The sequence below is a fragment of the Schistocerca serialis genome, chromosome 9, assembly GCF_023864345.2.
Source record: "Schistocerca serialis cubense isolate TAMUIC-IGC-003099 chromosome 9, iqSchSeri2.2, whole genome shotgun sequence".
Lineage (NCBI taxonomy): Eukaryota > Metazoa > Arthropoda > Insecta > Orthoptera > Acrididae > Schistocerca > Schistocerca serialis.
The window spans coordinates 208,269,504-208,291,464 of record NC_064646.1 but is presented as its reverse complement, the minus strand read 5'-3'; the positions used below and the strand labels follow the sequence as shown (position 1 = coordinate 208,291,464).

The 21,961-nt window shown below is 43.6% G+C and overlaps 1 protein-coding gene across 1 annotated transcript in view; it reads right to left on the bottom strand.

The window, feature by feature from the left end:
• LOC126419481 (odorant receptor Or2-like) overlaps positions 1 to 21,371 on the bottom strand; it is a 48,726-nt gene extending 27,355 nt beyond the window's left edge. Inside the window, exons 1-2 of the mRNA XM_050086670.1 lie at positions 20,572 to 21,371; positions 11,890 to 11,989 (exon numbers count right to left, since the gene is read on the bottom strand). Of these exons, the coding sequence (XP_049942627.1) occupies positions 11,890 to 11,989; positions 20,572 to 21,371 (900 nt within the window). The remainder of the gene's footprint in view (positions 1 to 11,889; positions 11,990 to 20,571) is intronic.
• Between the last annotated feature and the right edge of the window lie 590 nt (positions 21,372 to 21,961).

Here is a 21,961-nt window from a genome sequence, read left to right as displayed (position 1 = left end):
TTGCTTAAGAAGAGTTTCACGAGGCCAAATCGTCCACAATTCTACGCTGTAGTAAGTTTTCGCCATGGTAACTTCATCGTTTTCGTTTCCTCCTTAGCCGATGCCTATATTATGACTCTTTTTATACCGGATACGTCTGAGACCATCATAGTAGCAAAATGGTGTTGATCCAAACAAGAGTTAATCACTAATCACTGTGCCATCAATTTTACTGTGCTTGTTTTTGTTGTATAAAATATGACTCATGTTACCACATAACTTTGTTCCTCAAACTCTAGCTACTTATTAAAGTTTAACGGATATCTCAAAAAATACCAGCCGATCTCCGAACCACAATTTGGTGTTGGTGTGTGTTGTTTGGGGGAGGAGAGCAGACAGCGAGGTCATCGGTCTCATCGGATTAGGGAAGGATGGGGAAGGAAGTCGGCCGTGCCCTTTCAAAGGAACCATCCCGGCATTTGTCTGGAGCGATTTAGGGAAATCACGGAAAACCTAAATCAGGATGGATGGACGCGGGATTGAACCGTCTTCCTCCCGAATGCGAGTCCAGTGTGCTAGCCACTGCACCACCTCGCTCGAAGCACAATTTGGTAAAATAGTTTAGTCCGTCAGGTGCTACATCAGCCAGAGAGCTCCTATTAACAGGAACACTTATCAGTTAATACATATCACTTATTTAAACGATGCCAAAATAACTGTGTCATGGCGTCGGCACCTCTATATTTGCAACCCATAACACGAAAATTGACAGATTTTCTAAACGCATTATTCAAATTCCTGGTCAAATGAAATTTGCGCAATGTTTTACTCAGCGTGTGTTCACATAAGATCATACAAGGCACAAGAATTTGATATCAAAAGCCTGAAGGTATGATGTGATTATACAACATACAAACAGTGATATAGTTTATTAGTACAATACACGTTTGGTGAGAATGTGCTAGTAATGGGCCACCAAATGGATAATACGACATTGGATTTTAAAGAAGACCACAGAATTTACCATTAGTTGTTAGTTCAGAGAGTGGCTACACGAACGTGGCTGTGACGTTGTATACTGCCCCAGACACCGTACTTTGCTCAACTGGGCACTGGTTAGCCATACTGACATTTACATTTGTGGATGACGCTTAAATTTCCTCAAAGTTTCGAAACCACATGCGGCAGATAGATCTTACAGTTGTGGAAGAAGAGCATTGCTGCATGCTGATGGGCCCCAAAAATAAAATTCGGTGTGGTCAGGTCTCCCTCGTCTTCAAGACCCTTCCGCCTCTGCAACTTACCAGCGCCCGTACAAATTCCCAAGTCTTTTCACATTCCAGTCTCGCCATTTTCATGAATGATTATGAAATTGTCAGTACAAACACCCATACCCCGGGCGAAGATAATCTCCGACCCGACCGGAAATCGAATCCGGGCCCCCGTGATCCGGAGGCAGCAGTACTAACCATATCTCTCGATCTCCAACGTTCGGTATTGTGATTTCATGGACCTTCCTCCATCAGTCGGACGGCTAGTTCCAAAACTTCTTTCCAATAGAAAGATTTACAGCTTAATGAAAAGCCTTTCCAGTTGTTTTTTACGACTTATGTAAGTTCACACGACAGGTTTCGGCTTTTATACGGGGGCATCATGAAGTGTGTCTGAAAGGTTTGGTGCAGAAATATAACATCAAATGAAACCGATCGTGTGAACATAATTAAGCTCTAAAAAAAGCAGCTGAAGCGGATCTTCATTAATTGTACAATTGTGGAATCAGATTCATCCTGACGCGGAGAAGCTAATAACAGTTACATCACCCACTCATGGGTTCCTCTGAATACACCAATTGACACCAATTCAATGCACGGAGAAATGGGCAATCAAAACATCTGCAGGCACAGTGCTGCACTGGCACCTTCCGCCCTCACAAAACCGAAAAGAAAGCAGAGCCCAAAGTGGCAACTGCTTTACAAACAACACAGAGAGATGCTATCTTCGTGAAAAATTTTTCATCCAGCACATCACAAATGCACTCTCCTGGTAAATGCTTTCGTGTTTTTCTGCATCTAGGAGTCGTACTTTGAAAAACGTCATACATCTCGACATTGTCCACCTCTATATTTCTTGAGCGGGCCCCGTATCTACCAGTACTGTTCCTTTGTACCACAAGGTGCGCACTGCGAGCATCATCATGGCGTCTGCTACAGCAGCGCTCCCGGCCGAAGTGGCCGTGCGGTTAAAGGCGCTGCAGTCTGGAACCGCAAGACCGCTACGGTCGCAGGTTCGAATCCTGCCTCGGGCATGGATGTTTGTGATGTCCTTAGGTTAGTTAGGTTTAACTAGTTCTAAGTTCTAGGGGACTAATGACCTCAGCAGTTGAGTCCCATAGTGCTCAGAGCCATTTGAACAGCAGCGCTCGGCTGCAGGACTTGACACGACGCAAGGAAACCCCTGCTGCGATAGAAATCCCAGCTGTATGGCAACCGCCAGGTAAATCGCGTCCAGTGATTTTTCAGGGTTTCCCGACGGATGTGTTGCAAATATACTTCTCGGGTTTGCCGCCAGAACATATTGTTGCAAATATTACAATATTTCGTCGATGCTACTGTTTCATATCTTCAGGTGGTGGTACTTACCGTTGTCTCTGCGAGACGCTGCTGATAATGTACGCGTGGTGGCGCTGAATTTTATCAGGCCAGAAGCAGGGAATAAGCGAGCTCGGGAAGACACTACAGCGGCGCTCCTATTTCCCCCTTACCGAGTGCCGCAGGAAGGTTCAAAATGTTCAAATGTGTGTGAACTGCTAAGAGACCAAACTGCTAGGGTCATCGGTCCCTAGTCTTACATACTACTTAAACTAACTTGGACTAACTTACGCTAAGGACAACACAATACCCATTCGCGAGGGAGGACTTGAACCTACGACGGGGGATGACGCCTCAGACCGGGCGGCTACCCCGCGAGGCCCGCAGGAAGGCTTTTCGCTTGTGCACTGTAGGCAGTGAATGTGCTGCCAGACGCTCCTGTGGTTAAAAGGTAAATTAAATCTCAGCTGTGCGTTGCGTCAGGTCATGAATCGGAAGTCCTTGCCTCTCCTGTTTTAATTTAGTAGCAGCCAGTGCTGGATTCAGGCGGCGCTTAATTGAAAACCTGCATCCCTGTTGATAAGACTGCCCGCCGTGCGGATCTCGTTAAGGAAGGTGACACCGAAGATGAAACCTCTGTCTTCTCATAAAACTTTCAATTCCCCATCTACAAGCAGTGCTCCACTACGGCTGGTTTATCAGGTTGTCACAGGCATTTACGACGATACTGTTCAACATAACGCTCTTGCACGGTTCGACATGATTGCAGAATATAAAATTTCACACACTGGTGTGAGACCCTTTATGCAGGAGGGGTAGATTGCAGTGCACAATGGCCTTTTTATTGAGATGCTGTGACAAGCAAACCGTCCCTACGTTTGCAATATCATATTAACTCTGCAGCACTGTTAGAATTACGCGACGGTCAAGTGCAGCCCTAGTAAGAGGACGGTACGTTAAACGACGAAGGCTGCACATAGAGTCCATGAAATTACTATCACTGCATCTAATGAGCCCTTTGAAACTCTCAGCTGTATCCTTGGATTAGATAAGACGGCGCCACCTGGGCGCTAGCTGATTGAGCTAAATAACAAGCCAAGATTCTCCAAATGTCAAGTATACTCATCTCAAGGCCCAACTGCAAGAAGAGAACGCACCGTCTCGAGACACCGTGTTCATTCGAGAAAGATTTGAGCTATGCACTAACACGTGCGACAGCTCCAATCCAATAAGTGATAGACAGAACTGAACATGCAATTTAGAAACTTCCCAGTGACGTTGGAAAGAGATTAGGCGGGTCGTCTGCTGAATTTTGTTTCGAACCCCACTGAAAAAGTTTAATATCAGTTCCGCAGAAAGGAACGCTGTGCGAAACTAGAGAACGGACAAAGTCCTCATCATTATACTTACCGACAATGTTAACGCCAACGCCCTTCTCTCATCAGTTGAGTACAACAGAAAGATGAAGAAGTTGCTCGAAGACCCTGCTTATCAAAAGGTAAGAGAGGACCCGATCGGGGAAATGCAGATAAAAAACCCTCTAAGGAACAGTTCTGTTTTGACAAAAGCCATTAAGGACTTGCGCCATCAGGATGCAGTCTCGCCAGTACAGTACGCCCTACCGAAGGTATGTAAGGATGAGCCAGCTCTCCGCCCATTAGTGGGCAATACAGACTAATAAAACATATATGTAGTTAGTTTAAATTAGGAAAACATTAAAGAAAACGTTCGGACATTAATTTCAGTGCAATAATTTTCAATTTAATCTTTCATAATTCTATTATTTTGGCATGCTATAACTTATATTAGTATTCATATAAGGTAGGAAATTGACACGCACAATGCCAATCAATATGCAGCTATGCCTAGAGCATCCAAATACAAAATAGAAAGAAAAAATGGTCAATCTGCGTGTTACACAGGAACAACAAAAATTCTACTACACTGCCTTTCACAAAGATCTACACATTACTGGAGACAATATTCGTAAACAATCATACTATGTTCATCGTATACATTGTTGGATTTTTTTGAACAACAGTGCGAAATTTTCCTTTCCAGTTCACGTGGACACAAAAACGTCTTCATCTGCACATTTTTCTTTGACAGATGATATCCGTTTCCTGGCGCCACATGTATTCAATGCCTGTAATATATTTCTTTTCAAATATGGGGTTTTCGCTCTGGAATCCATACGTCGTCGAATAAGTTATAGGACCAAGTCTTTCAATAAAATCCTCCTTTTACGTTATTTTCCATTGTGATTTTCTGGAAGTTGGTTTGTATATAAACAGAAAGATTTCAAAAGTGCAGCATCCACACATCAGCATCCACACATCAAATGCCTATGTCCTTGTCTGTCTTTTAAAAGCGTAAGTATGTATCTTTTGGTATAGAGAATCGACACCTGATTTTATTTTGTTATAAAATAAAATCATTTCTGGTCTAGACTGCCTGTAGCGTATGATGTCAAAGAGTCGCTGAGGCAGAATCTCTGTATTCTATATTTTCTTGGGTTGCTTGAAATAAATTGTAGAAAACTGCAACGGTCTCTGAGAGACATTAGCCGCTCATCTATTGTGGAGTTCTCTCCTAGATGAAATTTTAATTGGAGTTGTTTAAGAGCAGTTCCCACACACTTCGAAAAACTGCCGTACTATCATCTTGTCTCCTAGCTTGTCTGTTGTCGAGCCTTATAACTCTACTTATTTCTTCAAACCTGTTTATAGAAAAAATGGCCATGAAAACAGGGTTTTCAGTAGAGTTGTAAAAAAATTCCCACACAGGAATATTCCATCTTCCGCAACTGTCAGCTATTAGAAGAATTCCAAAGAAATTCATGAATTTCCTCGTTTGTGACATTGCGCCATATTTTACCTTTCAGAGCTGCTGAGCGCCGTCCTTCCAGATTTGTGCAATGAACAATTTCATTCACAATATTATTTGTGATGATGTAACTTCAAGCATCTTTTGGTGTTTGTGTATTTATTCCCCTCACAGGACCTGGAGAAATTTTAATTATATTATGAGTGATGTTTCTGTTAGAAAGAGGTGGTGTTTTGCTCCACTGAGTTCCATAGCGTCCGATAGAAAAGTTCGCCGTTTGGGCTAGACTTGCTACAATAATTTTCAAGCTGAATTGTGGTTGATATATTAATTCCATTTGTAGACTGGGGTGTGCTTGCTACATTATTTGAATTTACAAGCAGTGCTATATTATCAGGCTAAGCTATCCTTGATAAGCCTCATCATTTACATCCCAAGATTCATCACTCACAAATTGTGAGCTGTCTGACTTAGGTCTATATCCAGGATCATTTTCACCTTCGGAAGCAGTACTAGTTTCGCATTCGTCCAACCATTCAGAAGTAGTTGTTAAAACGTGTGGATCACGTGCATTTATACTAAAAGTAGGTTGTCTTTTTCGGAAAGCACTATATCAATCCATATACTGTTAGAAACGAACGAGCCGTGGTTAGAAAGAAAGTCTGAACAGTTACTTTGTCAGAGAAAATGACAAGAAAGAAAAACAGAGAGAATAACAATCACTAATATCAGCTATGAGACCAACAGCTTTCACATCTGAGGTCAGTTTCAGCAGCGAGCAAGAAGTCCATTAATGTTGCTGCTTGAATCTGGCAGGTGTAACAATTGTCCACATAAAAATATCACGGGTACAAACATTCAGAGACTGGAAGAAAATCACTTGCCAAAGCAATAGATTACAACGGCCTGAGAAGCCCCTTTCATCAATCACGTACATAGCCTTAACGAAACACTGTTCTCATGCATTCTCTACTATATTATATACTATTCCATCACATTTTTTTATCCTAGACCCAGTAGAGTCCAATTACATATGGTTTCAATAGGATTTAATGTGTGATTAATTCACTCTCACCCTGAAAGGGCCCCATCATGCGTCCAAGGGTTAAGTCCACAGCCTCAAATAACGGATATATCCCTCCCATGATAGACAAAATATCACAGAAATCCAAAAACCATCACACAACAAAGCTTCACATCAGACAACCATGTGATTAACACAACATGCAGTAGAAAGAATGTTGCACTTCTTTCCTTAGGGAGTATATCCCACGAAACATGCAATCTACTTTAAAACACGAACATTAAGATAAGCTCCGACACAAACAACAAATTTCAGCATGTAGTAGTTCATAACTTAGGGGATAATAAGGTCCCATAAAAATAAATGAGTCATATACGGTACAAACTCAATTGCTGAACTTGCATTTCCTACTAAATAGGACAAAATGAGAACAGCTTTGAGCCATAGTTCAAAGAGCGTATAGATGCCATACGTTTGAACAACATATCGAAATCGACATTTGCAACGTACACAACTGTCACCAATTACGGAACGCAAAGCACTGAAGCTGAGAAAGGTAGTTCGATGAATTTGGTAGAAGAGAGCGAAGTAGAGGTACATAAAATCAGGTCATCACAAAATCTCTTCAATGAACATATCGAGCTAGTTAATTCATCATTTCTTCAAATGTTATTCACATATTTTCTCGTTTAAAACAAACACTACTCTCTTCGATAATAACAGCATGCAGACACTAGCTCGATATTAAACAATGCATAAAATATAACAACTTGCTTAGTCGTACAATACCTTCAACTACTTTCATATTTTAATATAATGTCTATTTCTGTAATATTTATTTATGTAAACCGATCCCTGAAGATTTATTTTGTTTTCTGGGTACTCTTTAATATTTACATTGTGTCACTGTAGTAACATTTTATAACCAACTGCTTTCTGTATTTGTTTGTCTCTATGGTAATCAGTTCTAATTTCCATTTTAAACTAAACACTACCGCCTCCGAAAATAACAATATGAAGGCACTAACCCAACATGAAACAGTGCATAAAATACACTGAACTGCAAAGGGCATGCGTATACAGAGATATGTACATAGGCAGAATACGGAGCTGCGGTCGGCAACCCCTGTATAAGGCAACAAGTGTCTGGCGCAGTCGTTACATCGATTACTACAATTACACTGGCAGATTATCAATATTTAAATGACTTTGAACGTGGTGTTATAGTCGAAGCACGAGCGATGGGACACAGCATCTGGGCTCTGAGCACTATGGGACTTAACATCTGAGGTCATCAGTCCCCTAGAACTTAGAACTACTTAAACCTAACTAACCTAAGGACATCACACACATCCATGCCCGAAGCAGGATTCGAACCTGCGACCGTAGCAGGCGCGCAGCTCCGGACTGAAGCGCCTAGAACGGCTCGGCCACCGTGGCCGGCGGACACAGCATCTCCAAGGTAGCGATGAAGTGGGGATTTTCCTGCACGACCATTTCGCGAGGGTATCGTGAATATCAGGAACCCGGTAAAACATCAAATCTCCGACATCGGTGCGGGCGAAAAAGATCGTGCAACAACGGAACCAACGACGATTGCAGGGAATCGTTCAACGTGACAGAGGTGCAACTTTTCTGCAAATTGCGGCAGATTTCGATGCTGGGCCATCAGCAAGTGTCAGCGTGCGAAACATTTATCGAAACTTCGATTGTATGGGCTTTCGAACCCGAAGGCCCACTTGTGTACCCTTGATCACTGCACGACACGAAGCTTTACGCCTCGCCTGGATCCGTCAATACCGACATTGGAAGGTTGATAACTTGATAGATGTTGCCTGGTCAGAACAGTCTTGTTTATTATATCGAGTGGATGAATTTGTACAGGTATGGAGACAAACTCATGGACCCTGCATATCAGCACGGGGCTGTGCAGGCTGGCGGAGGCTCTGCAATGGTGTGGGGCGTATGCAGTGGGAGTGATATGGAACCCCTGCTAGATACGAATCTGACAGGTGACTCCTACGTAAGCACCCTTCTGATCACCTGCATCGATTAATGTCCATTGTGCATTCCAACGGACTTGGGCAATTCCAGCATGACAATGAAACACCCCACACGTCCAGAATTGCTACGGAGTGGCTCCAGAAACATTCTACTGAGTTGAAACACTTCCGCTGGCCACCAAACTCCCCAAACATGAACGTTATTGACCAATTCTTGGATGCCCTGCAACGTTCTGTTCAGAAGAGATCTCCACCCCCTCGTACTGTTATGGATTTGTCGACAGCCCTTTAGGATTCGTGGTGTGAATTCCCTGCAACACTACTTCAGACATTAGTTGAGTCCATGCCGCGTAGTGCTGCGGCACTTCTGTTTTGTCGCGGGGACCTACACGATATTAGGCAGGTATACCAGTTTCTTTGGCTCTTCAGTGTATTGTAGCTTGGTTAGTCATACGGTATCTTTAACTAGCTATCATTTTTCAGAGTAGTGTCCACTGTTCTAATATTTATTTATATACATTTAGTCCTCACATGTGCTTTGTTCCCTATGTACACCATAATACTCACAAAATGTCACGGCAGTTACATTTTATAGCAAATTTGCTTCTTTATTTGTTTGTCTTAATTGTAATCACTTCTAATTTAATATAAATTGTAAGTATTCTGTTTGTAATCTGTAAATTTCTCCTGTCACGTCAATGAATATATCAAATTATCCCTAAGAGTGGATAATATTTGGCACAGATAGGACTGTGCTATCACCATCTTAGTATACGTCCTTCAATGTGGCAAAACTTTCTGGTGTGTTTGAGTCGTGCTTTACATTATGTTTGTACATAAATTATGAAATAGTGCTTTCCATATCCTTCGTTACTGCACCAGCAAACCAGCCAGCTGTGCAACATAATGGTTCAAATGGCTCCAAGCACTATGGGACTTAACATCTGAGGTCATCAGTCCCCTAGAACTTTGAAGTACTTTAATCTAACTAACCTAAGGACGCACACACATCCATGCCCGAGGCGGGATTCGAACGTGCGACCGTAGCAGCAGCGCGGTTCCGCACTGAAGCGCCTAGAACCGCTCGACCACAGCGGCCGGCGTAACGCAATGGTGCGTGTTACCGACTTAAGTTATTAAAACATTTTCACATCGTAACTTGTCTACAGTCGTTAAAAGGCACTATTTCAGTTCAACAGACGGTGTATGACACATTTTCGTTGTAAGGTACTGAGACCCCAAGGAACTTTCACTGCTAGGGGGAATAATAATTGAAAAGTTCCGCACACTACAACAAATATGTGTCTTACTATACACAAGCCTTCTGATTATGAGCCTTTCAGTTATAAACAGGTAACAATGCTTTTTATTTGAATAAATAACGTTATCAAAACAGGCCCGTTGCTATTTCTTCTCTGCAAAAATTAACTTGTATTTTGTAAATAAAAATTCTGTATTCGACAAATAGGAATATGGCTCTTGTTCAATAATATGTTGGACAAGATTGAGAGCGCAACACAGCAGCGATTCTGCATGACCATGATTTGATAAGTCGTTGGTAGGCTGTATAGGTGAGAGGGATCAGATGTCTACGCGCAGAACACGATATTGTCGTAAATCATGAGTCGATAGTTGGTGAGCATATCTGAAACCTGGTAATGTTCCAGATACGTTCCATCCGTTTCAGATCAGGCGAGGTTGGTGGTCAAAGCGTCAGTGCGAGTCCACCATCACGCTCCTGTAACACTAACCGGTCCCTGTGGCACAGAGGGTTATCCTAAGTGCTATCACTGTTGGGGAAGACATCGAGTATGAAGGGATGCAAGGCGGCCTCAAAGGTATTCATCTAGTCCTGGATTACTAGCAAATGTTCCAAGGAATCCCAAGTGAATGTACCCCATAAAATAATACCGCCGCGCACTGTGCTGAGTCTGTGGCGCTGAGCATGTTTAAACAAACAGCCGTTCGCCTGGATGATACCGTATCTGAAGACGACCTCTGACCTGATATAACGAAAATGTGGTTCAAACAGGCGACCCGGTTCCAAGGATCCGTGCTACGCACTCAATAAAACCACGCCCACTGTAAACTTAATTCACAGCGTCATTGGGCCGTCACGTGAAGAAAGAGGGATCGTCTTCTGCCATGTCGCATGTTCAGCAGTGGCTGTTGAACTGTGTGCTCTGGAACACTAGCGCCTGTAAGAGCTCTGAACTCAGCGGTCAGATCTGCCACACGCTGGACAAGCCTCTGATATTCCTCTGCTGTGATGAGAGGTGGCCGTCTGCCTACTCGTTGTTTCACCATACTTCTACTACTTCCCACAGATGCTCACGACACTGGACACTAACAGCAGACCAGCTGCGCCGTTTCCGAAATGCTCGTTAACGTGCAAAGGGCCACAACAATCGTCCTTTGTCGAAAATGACTCCGTCAGTAGATTTTCCCACTTTCGGCCCGTGTCGTCATCCGTACGTAGTGGTCTTGCGGTAGCATTTTTGCTTCCCGCGCACGGGGTCCCGGGATCGATTCCCGGTGGGGTCAGAGATTTTCCCTGCCTCGAAATGATTGGGTGTTTTGTCGTCTCCATCATCATCATTCATCCCCATTACGGTCTCCCGCATCGTCCCCTACGCTCCTCGGAGAATGGGACCTCGTCATCATCGGACAGATTTTCCATTCGTATTTGCTGCGATTGTCTACTTTCCTTATCGCTCCACGTGGCAGCAGTGCCAACGGATGATACTCATTCTCGCGGTGGGCAATGGTCAAAACTTTTTATTTTATTTCCTGCTACCAGTCACTTTTAGTTGTTTCATATTTAATTTAATATAAAGCATAAAGTTTCGAGCATGTTCTGCCTTTGTTCAGGGGTTTATGCACAGAGAAAGTTGTTACTTAGTAAGATTAATAATGCTGTTAATGGTAATAATAATAATAACGATAAAGTGTTTTGGTTCATCACCTTAGGGGATTGAAGCAAGTTCCGTACATTTTATGGGCAGAAAATCTCCCTGTCTGTCTGATAAATAAAAGATGTTGTTTGTTCCATCCAGCATGAGTTTTTATTTACGGTTGTGATATTCGATAGTATGAGGCGCAGTATTTTCTGGAAATAACTACTATAATCACCCATCCACTGCGACGAGTGGTTTACGTAATACAGATCATACATCTACGTTTTTAATGAGAGCGGTCATGACATTTCGACTAAACACAAAACAGCAGGAAGCCGTGAACTACAACACAAGAAAAATGTGCCTACTGCACTTCCCCATTCGTTTAGCATGTTGCCATTCTAACGAAAGAGCATTTAATTTTTAAAACATTTTGTAAGTATCTTCGGTTTTGCAAAGAGATCATGAAGAAACCAAAATAATAACACGTAAGCTGATATAGAGTACTTAGTTGTTAGTAGCGGGTATTACCTATGATCACATGCAGTAAAACATGAAATTCGTGGCCTTACGTAAGTCGATTGAAAGAGTGCCATGCATGCGATGACTACACTGCTCGCAAACTGCGTCATTGCTATGGGGCTCATGGTAACTTGCAGGTGCTTGACGAACCTGGAACAATGACATAGATGTTATTGGTAAGTGCAAACTTCCACAGGAAGTGCGCTACCGTTTACTCAGAAACTGAGGCATCTCTCCTATGATTGAAATGGCTCTGAGCACTATGGCACTTTTAATATCTGAGGTCATCAGTACCCTAGAACTTTGAACTACTTTACCTAACTAACCTAAGGACATTACACACATCCATGCTCGAGGCAGGATTCGAACCTGCGACCGTAGCAGTGGCGCCGTTCCGGACTGAAGCATCTCTTCTATAAAAGCCAGTACGAACCGCCCCACCACATCAGAAGACACTATAATCAATCTCTTCAGAAATCATTGCTGTATTGTAACGGGCTCATTTAGCGTATATTATTGTCTTGTTCATCTACTACTGCTAATCGTTTAGTGTTCTGTAAAAGATTAGTGAAGTCAGTATGCATTTTTTCTTTTTTTGCGTTTTTCTTACTCTGTCTTCTATTAACGTCGCTTATGTTGGATTGTAATTATTTTGTATGTAAGACGCAATGTAATGTACAAGTATTACGTATAATCAATATTGTTACTTATTGTGTAATTTTAATTTTATGTGTGTACGTAATTTCGATGTAATTTTAGGATCTTCGTCCCGTCAGAAGCAGTAATGAAACTTTCTAGCAGAGTAGAACTGTGTGGCGTACCGAGATTCGAACTCGGGACATTTGCCTTTCGCGGGCAAGTCCCATACCATCTGAGTCGTGTTTGGGTAGCTCAGATGGTAGAGCATTTGCCCACGAAAGGCAAAGGTCCCGAGTTCGAAATATGTTCATCGAAGTGTATTTACTTAAATAACGCATTGTGGTAATTGTTTAACATTAAAAATCTCACATTTAGAATCACCTGCTTGTGTCTTTGGACGACGACCTTCAAAATTAGCTGAAAGTGGGTATCTGAAATACTGGGCAATGCTGGCCAAAACTCTAACAAAATGCCCCAAAACTGCGAATAGCAATGGGAACTGGTCATAAATTGTCAGCGGCTAATCTTTGCTGGTGCTGATGGTGATGCATATTCTTCATGGTGTTCAATCAAGGTAACGGAGCACAAATGTCTATTTTATGATGGTGGCTCCAACACCCATATTAGTGGTGGTGGTACACCACATTTCGGAACGATGGTGAGGTTGAATTCTTAGCAACACAGCTCACCCAATTCTCCTAGAGGAGTGGGGGAGAGGGTAAGAGAGAGAAATGGCTGGATGAGGAAAGTACAAAAATGAATCCAGTCATAAAATTGAATTAAGTAAACGTGACTTAAGAGCATACGTTTTCAATATGTTTACATTAGGATCGTAATTTAAACATGAATAAATATACACTAAGAGCGCAAGTAAGCAGATTATTTCCATAATGAGGCTAGAAGAAATGGCCAGTTTACGAACATAAAGAGAGCAATGGGCCTTTTGACCTGAAGTCACCTCCAGTTCACAACTAATACTTTCTGTTTTTATGTTAATGGCAATAATCTCACAAAATGCATCTTGTAGATATATCTGAGAACATTCCTCACCGTAAATTTCCTCAGTTACACTAACTTGCAACCACTATTATACCCATGTGTGAAACCATGAACTGACATGTAATTCTTTCATTTTGCAGTGAAACCAATTCAGAAATCAGTTCTGCCCTCACTATTAAGTAATACTTAAATTTGTAATTGTGTACATCATGTGTGGCGGTCTTTTTACCACTACCATTCAGTATCTCGACAACTACAAACAAGACAGAAGCATACACACCAACTCACATCTTAGCAACTGAATTATTTATGTCCAATCGTATAGAAAAGACAGTGTTGTAAATCAGAAATTAATTACTTACTAGTTGGTTCTAGAATGGGAAAAATCTCGCTCACTTGCTTTCGTATTTCGTCTAACATTCCGGAATAGGTTGAGCAGATACGGAAACCAGAGGCATCAACATGGCATTCACTTCACCTGTCCATCGACTTGTCTGGCGAACTACTGACTAACGGAAGACGAACAGTGAGCAACCGAAAGGTCGGTAGAGCCAATAACAAGGTGCCCCACGAAGAACGATCCGGTTGCGGCTTGCTGTTATCACCGACTACGTACGAATTTCAAATAATATTAATAAATTCGCCGTATCTTCCACGTCATCGCGTCATGCGTTAATGCTCAATTTTGATATGATCAAATGTATGTGAAATATTATGTGACTTAACTGCTAAGTTAATCAGTCCCTAAGCTTACACGCTACTTAACCTAAATTATCCTATGGACAAACACACACACCCATGCCCGAGGGAGGACTCGAACCTCCGCCGGGACCAGCCGCACAGTCCACAATTTTGATAGTTATATGTCGCGCAAATAATTTTAATACCTCTTATTCTGTGACTTTCTGTCCTCGGTATTTTGTGCCGGCCGCTGTGTGCCGAGAGGTTCTAGGCGCTTCAGTCAGGAACCCCGCAGCTGCTACGGCCGCAGGTTCGAATCCTGCCTCGGGCATGGATGTGTGTGATGTCCTTATGTTAGTTAGGCTTAAGTAGTTCTATGTGTAGTGGACTTAACATCTGAGGTTAAGTCCAATAGTGCTTAGAGCCATTTGAACCATTTTTCGGTATATTTTACGCTGTGAACTGCTTAGTACAACATAATCACTATAGTGTAAAGGTAATATACCATTTACCATCTGATGATTTGCGTTTTTGTAAGTGCATCAGTACGAATATGGTACATAAAGTCTAGAGAAATACGTCATTCTGCGGCATAGTCTAAATACAATTGATGGAGTAAATAGATATCAACCAAAGAAGAGCAGCGTCCAACGTCTCAGAGCTTCAGTTAGTAATCATGAAAGCGTCATGGAGTCGTTGTTACAACCCTGTTTCCAGATCCTACATAAGGGCCAGTGTGTGCCTGCGCTTCACAGTGTGATTTACTGTTACAGCTAAAAGAGTGTATGTTCCGAGAACCAACACACTGCCATACCCTTGGCACATCTCGCGAAATAACCATCCAGATGCAATTACAGAGATCGTGCGCACACCGATGCTCATCAGAAATTGTTCTTCATATACATCGTTCGCAAGTAGAACAGGAACTGGGGAGGTAGCAAAGTACCTTCTGCGAAGCATTATAAAGCATCTTCTTGAGAATAGATGTATAGATATACAGTGTGTTACAAAATGATGCCGACAAACTTCGAGGAGAACCCATGTCCGTAAATGTCATCCAATGACGCTAACGAGCTTTGAAGATACACTCCTGGAAATGGAAAAAAGAACACATTGACACCGGTGTGTCAGACCCACCATACTTGCTCCGGACACTGCGAGAGGGCTGTACAAGCAATGATCACACGCACGGCACAGCGGACACACTAGGAACCGCGGTGTTGGCCGTCGAATGGCGCTAGCTGCGCAGCATTTGTGCACCGCCGCCGTCAGTGTCAGCCAGTTTGCCGTGGCATACGGAGCTCCATCGCAGTCTTTAACACTGGTAGCATGCCGCGACAGCGTGGACGTGAACCGTATGTGCAGTTGACGGACTTTGAGCGAGGGCGTATAGTGGGCATGCGGGAGGCCGGGTGGACGTACCGCCGAATTGCTCAACACGTGGGGCGTGAGGTCTCCACAGTACATCGATGTTGTCGCCAGTGGTCGGCGGAAGGTGCACGTGCCCGTCGACCTGGGACCGGACCGCAGCGACGCACGGATGCACGCCAAGACCGTAGGATCCTACGCAGTGCCGTAGGGGACCGCACCGCCACTTCCCAGCAAATTAGGGACACTGTTGCTCCTGGGGTATCGGCGAGGACCATTCGCAACCGTCTCCATGAAGCTGGGCTACGGTCCCGCACACCGTTAGGCCGTCTTCCGCTCACGCCCCAACATCGTGCAGCCCGCCTCCAGTGGTGTCGCGACAGGTGTGAATGGAGGGACGAATGGAGACGTGTCGTCTTCAGCGATGAGAGTCGCTTCTGCCTTGGTGCCAATGATGGTCGTATGCGTGTTTGGCGCCGTGCAGGTGAGCGCCACAATCAGGACTGCATACGACCGAGGCACACAGGGCCAACACCCGGCATCATGGTGTGGGGAGCGATCTCCTACACTGGCCGTACACCACTGGTGATCGTCGAGGGGACACTGAATAGTGCACGGTACATCCAAACCGTCATCGAACCCATCGTTCTACCATTCGTAGACCGGCAAGGGAACTTGCTGTTCCAACAGGACAATGCACGTCCGCATGTATCCCGTGCCACCCAACGTGCTCTAGAAGGTGTAAGTCAACTACCCTGGCCAGCAAGATCTCCGGATCTGTCCCCCATTGAGCATGTTTGGGACTGGATGAAGCGTCGTCTCACGCGGTCTGCACGTCCAGCACGAACGCTGGTCCAACTGAGGCGCCAGGTGGAAATGGCATGGCAAGCCGTTCCACAGGACTACATCCAGCATCTCTACGATCGTCTCCATGGGAGAATAGCAGCCTGCATTGCTGCGAAAGGTGGATATACACTGTACTAGTGCCGACATTGTGCATGCTCTGTTGCCTGTGTCTATGTGCCTGTGGTTCTGTCAGTGTGATCATGTGATGTATCTGACCCCAGGAATGTGTCAATAAAGTTTCCCCTTCCTGGGATAATGAATTCACGGTGTTCTTATTTCAATTTCCAGGAGTGTACATGCCACAGCGCCTATCACTAGGCTACTCCTTCAGCGGCAAGCATAACTTTTCACACTGACGGACCATAGGTTGCACATCCTGCAATGTTGTTTGTTATAAAGTGTTTGCGATTGATTGCCACGTTCGCCAACGGAGACGTTGGAGCTAGCTGCTCCGTAGACAGGCCTGGTCGTCTATGAATGCGATAGTCTGTTGTTTCAGTGTTTGACGGTTTTGGAAACAGGTTTTCGTCCACGGTAAATTTTTCCCCTGGAAGCATCTAAAATCTCCAATGTTCATCATTATACAGGAGAAAAATAAACTGCAGTTGGAAATCAGTATCATAAACCGTCATCCACTAACATAGCATTCATACAGCAAGAACTGTCTGTGAAGCAACTACCTCCGTCTTCTCCATTATCGATTATGGCATTCAGTCGTGATCACTGAATAACAAGCAACATCGTGAGGCGCTTCTTCTACAATCCGTCAGCAGACAAAGGGGTGGCCTTGCGGCCGGCGCCAGTATCTATAACTTCGACGATCGGTTGCATCGTTGGACATTTCCGGACACCGGTCCCTATCTACAGTTTTTCTCTCAAAACACCCTCTGCACCCTTTCGAATTCCGTCTGTACAGTTTTTTAGCACTCTGTATATAAAAATTACTACGGAACGCTTTCTTGCAGTATATCAGTGGAAAACAGTTTTCTTACCTTTAACTTCTGTGCTGTAGCTGTCAAACAAGTTTCGTGAAAACGCAGCTCAGCAGCAGCAAACCGTAATATACTACAGGCGAGTTCTTCCCCGAAACCGTATGGAAAGTGGCGGAGATTGTGCGCAGCAGCATTATCCAGTGTCGATAACGCAACGGAACGAGCGAATGGTATTGTTTGTGGACTCAGACAGGTACTGCTTTGAAAGCTTGCGCAGCTGACTGAACCAATTTGCCGAGCACATAAATTTGCAGCACCACTGTCTTCTATTTTCTGTAGTACAATGTGAATGACAACTTCCTGTAGACCACAGGAACACGATTGTAGTAAACTGCTCGTCCACTGCCATTGAATTCATAAAAGTAATGTTTCGCAGCCCAACAATGCAGTTGATCGTCGAAACACAGTCTGTTACTAACACCCTACTACTATTAAAAGTGTGGTTTGATAAGTCTGATAAATTTCCCTAGAAGAACGGGATATTTTCTTTGAGCCTTCGTTGTTGGTAAGGATCCTACAAAGAATTTCAACAAAGTGAAGGGTAGAATTCGTTGCTGGCAGCCATCTCAATTGATCAGTGTGTCGACTATGACTGAAAAAGGAATAAACCGAGTTCGTGTTGTTATTAACAAAAAAAAAAGTTCAAATCTGTGGGAAATCTTATGGGACGTAACTACTATGGTCATCAGTCCCTAAGCCTACACACTACGTAAACTAAATTATCCTAAGGACAAACATACACACCCACGCCCGAGGGAGGACTCGAACCTCCGCCGGGACCTGTAATTACATTTTCTTATAAACGACTAGGCTGCCGCAAAAAGCAGAACAGAATTAGATGTATTTCACTCGGACTCTGCACCATCATTGAATACGTTTACTTTTAGATTATTGTATTGGTTGTACAAGCATTGGACACGCAACGTGCTCCGGCGTCCAATTGATGTCACCACAATCCGTGGCCACGCAAGACCGCCGAAGAAAAATTGTTGTGGTTACTGAGGCTGTTAACATCTGACCTGAGCGAGTTCATAATATCCTGCTCGGAATATTGACAATGAAAAGGATGTGTTCGAGGTGGGTGCTGCGTCTGCTCACAGTCGAGTAAAAGCGCATCAGGCACAACATCTCTAGATAATGCTTGGCGGTGTTTAATCGCAATCTGCAAGACGTTTTGAGCCGATTTTGTACATTTGATGTAACCCGGATCCATCATTATACAACATAGTCGAAACAAAGGAAGAAGGCTGTTGGAAGTGCACTGAAGAATGCAAAGGCCATTTTTCAACTGATAAGGTGATGTCCTTTTTTTTGGGGGGGGGGGGGGAATTAACAAGGAATAATTCCAAAAATAATTACTTGGAAATAGGCAAAACCATAATTGGACCCTATTATGCTGTATTAGTGTGTCATTGAAACTTTCCTTGGCTGGAAAAAGACCAAGGCTGACACTCAAAAAAGAACCCTTTCATCAGGATAATACACCATCCCAACGATAACAATAGCGAAATTGCATGAATTAGGCTTTGAACTGGTACCTCATCAACCCTATTCAGCAGATTTATCCCCAAGGCCTTCTCTCTCATCCCTGACAAGCCGCGCGGGATTAGCCGAGCGGTCTAGGGCGCTGCAGTGATGTACTGTGCGGCTGATCCCGGCGGAGATTCGAGTCATTCCTCGGGAATGGTATTGTGTGTTTGTCCTTAGGATAATTTAGGTTAAGTAGTGTGTAAGCTTAGGGACTGATGACCTTAGCAGCTAAGTCCCATAAGATTTCACACACATTTGAACATTTCTTCTCTGACCTAAATCTCTGACTTGATGGGAAGAAATTTTGAGCGAATCAGTAGTTGCAGTCAACTACTATTTTGCTGTGTTTGACAGCACCTATTCTTCTGGTGGGATGAAAACGCTGGGGGATAGCTGGAATTTGTGTGTACCCTCAGAGAAGAGTATGTCGAGAAGTAGGGTAACTTGTATATTAAGCAAACTGTTTTTCTTGCTTCTGTACCAGACTTATCAAATCACTATAACGGTACCTAAGAAATGAAATATTTCTCTTTTATCTAGCCTCATACGTCACTTTAACCTCTTTAGTTTCACACAGCTAAGTGCTCAGGTTACATGCAAGAGCAATGAACACTTCTTGTCCACTCATGGCGATAGTGACTATTTAAATTCTCCTTCATACTGTACATACGTATCATATGGTTGAATTTGGGAGAATATCAAGTTAGTTTCAAAACTACTGTTTACATTTGATCTAACCAGTGAGCTGATTAAAAATATCATAAACAGTTTTTCTTAAATAACTTGTTCAAGAATGTTCAAATGTGTGTGAAATCTAATGGGACTTAACTGCTAAGGTCATCAGTCCCTAAGCTTACACACTACTTAACCTAAATTATCCTGAGGACAAACACACTGACCCGTGGCCGAGTGCCCGAGGGACGACTCGAACCTCCGCCGGGACCAGCCGCACTTTAAATAACTTCATCCTAATTCAAAATCGTGTACCCTTTACGTGAGTGCTCATACAACCCTAGGGTACTCTTCACATTTTTTATTTGGGGGGGGGGGGGGTTCCAAACTTTCATTCAGCTTTCACGTATGTTTCATATGCTCTTCACTGGAAGCATGGTAAAAATGCAGACGAGAGTAAAAACTCGTATCATACGTTCGCGAGCATGTCAGGAGTTACCACATCCATTGCTGTTGCTGTGTGGCGTACAAACTGGGCAAGGGAGGCGTGCAGTCGCGGTCTAGTCTTTCACAATTTCCTCCACAAATATCACATACCGTCCGACCACGCAACCTTGAAATCAAACACTGGATCGTAAGATCCGCAGACAACTTAACATTCCTAAGAAAATTACGGAGCACAATTACAACTACCTCAATGGACCTGAACACCAGAGCACAGTAAACGCCGTTTATTGCTGTGTTTCACTACCTGGACTCGTCGACCGCTGGATAATGAACGTGAGGGCGAGCAAGCGACCAAGGAGCTTCAGGGTGACCAATACAGACAAGCATATGGAATGGCATTTTACGCCCAACGCCAAAGTAATATTTCACTTTCGACACGTCAGGTAAAATCCGTACCTCAATTCTGTTATCATTCATGTGGAAGACATTTGTGAAATCGTATGATTCTTTCTGAATTGCAACATACTTCTTAATATACAATTAACTAATATAGCGTACCTGAGAATATTTTGGTGGCTGTCGATGCAAAGGCACAATCTTTCGTACATATTATCATAGCATTTATCTGCCGGCATCTGAGCCCACCGACAAAAACTATCGTTTCCATCGGCAGAGATCACTTCCTTGTGCAACTTTAAAATGCGTCTTCTGAGGATCTTCAGCTGTGCAGCCACGAGGATCATGATGGACGCAAACAGACAGTCCAGACCGAAGCTGATCTGGCTCATGTACAGACCAGACACGCACTGCAGAGTGTAAGAGAGTTCGTAGAAGTTACTGTTGTTGTCCCACCCGTGCTGTGAAAATGGCAGACGTCGCTCTCCTGCGTGCGCAGCAATGGGGATAGGATACCAGATGAAGCACTGCGAGAACATGAAGAGCAGCATGCCCCTAGTAATGCGGAACGCGTGTTTGTGGGAGTCGTGTAGGATGGCCGCCAGCGCGGGGTCCTTGGAGCTGGCTCCGTTCTGTAGCGCCATGAGACCAGCCACTTCCCGCACCATGAGGCTGTAGCTCTGCGGGTTGCGCACGAAGAAAACAATCTTGATGATGCCGCAGCTGCACGTCGAAGTGAATATCAACACTAGAGTAGTTTCCTCAATGTGGCCCCAACTGAAGTAAACAGCCAACAGGCATTCCGCAACGCTCCAGACACCCACTGCGAATGTGAAGCCGGTGTACAGTTTGAACACAGAAGAAGAATCATCCATCGGCCACACTCCCAAGAGCCACAGGTGACGGATATTCAGTTTTAGGACTGATTGCCCACTTTCTGTCCAAGACAGTGGCTTTATCATACCTTCTCGTCGATACATTTGTATCGTTTTGCCAACACAAAGCCGAAACAGGTACCGAATAACTCTATTCCAGTGCACTTGCTCTTTTATAATGTAGTACCGTTCAGTATCTGTGTTCCTAATCAAATACCTTCGGTAACCAAGAGAAGTGAGATCAACTGAAGGCGGAGAACGAATGACCGCTTTTGCATTCTTCTCGACCTTTTAGTCTATTGGCTCGGAAGATACCCTTTATATAGCAATACAAACACTGTTGTGAATATTTGCAGCGGTGGAGGTGTGTTCTGAATTATCAAGTAATATTGAAGCATTCTATGGATGATTAATTTAGTCTCTTCTTCTCCTGTTCGGTCCCTGTCATATAATATAAATAAACTTAACAACCCAATAATCTAAAAGATAGATAACCTCTCATGTATTGAATACAAGCTCCGACGAGGAGGGTAATTGTGTCATTTACAAGTTATGACCTTACGTACCGCAGCACGTAAAAGTTTCAAGCGGAAAAAAAATCGCCAGACATTTAAATCAGAAACAGTGGCACCACTTCATAATTTATAGACGTTCTTCAGATATAAAACTGGTAGACT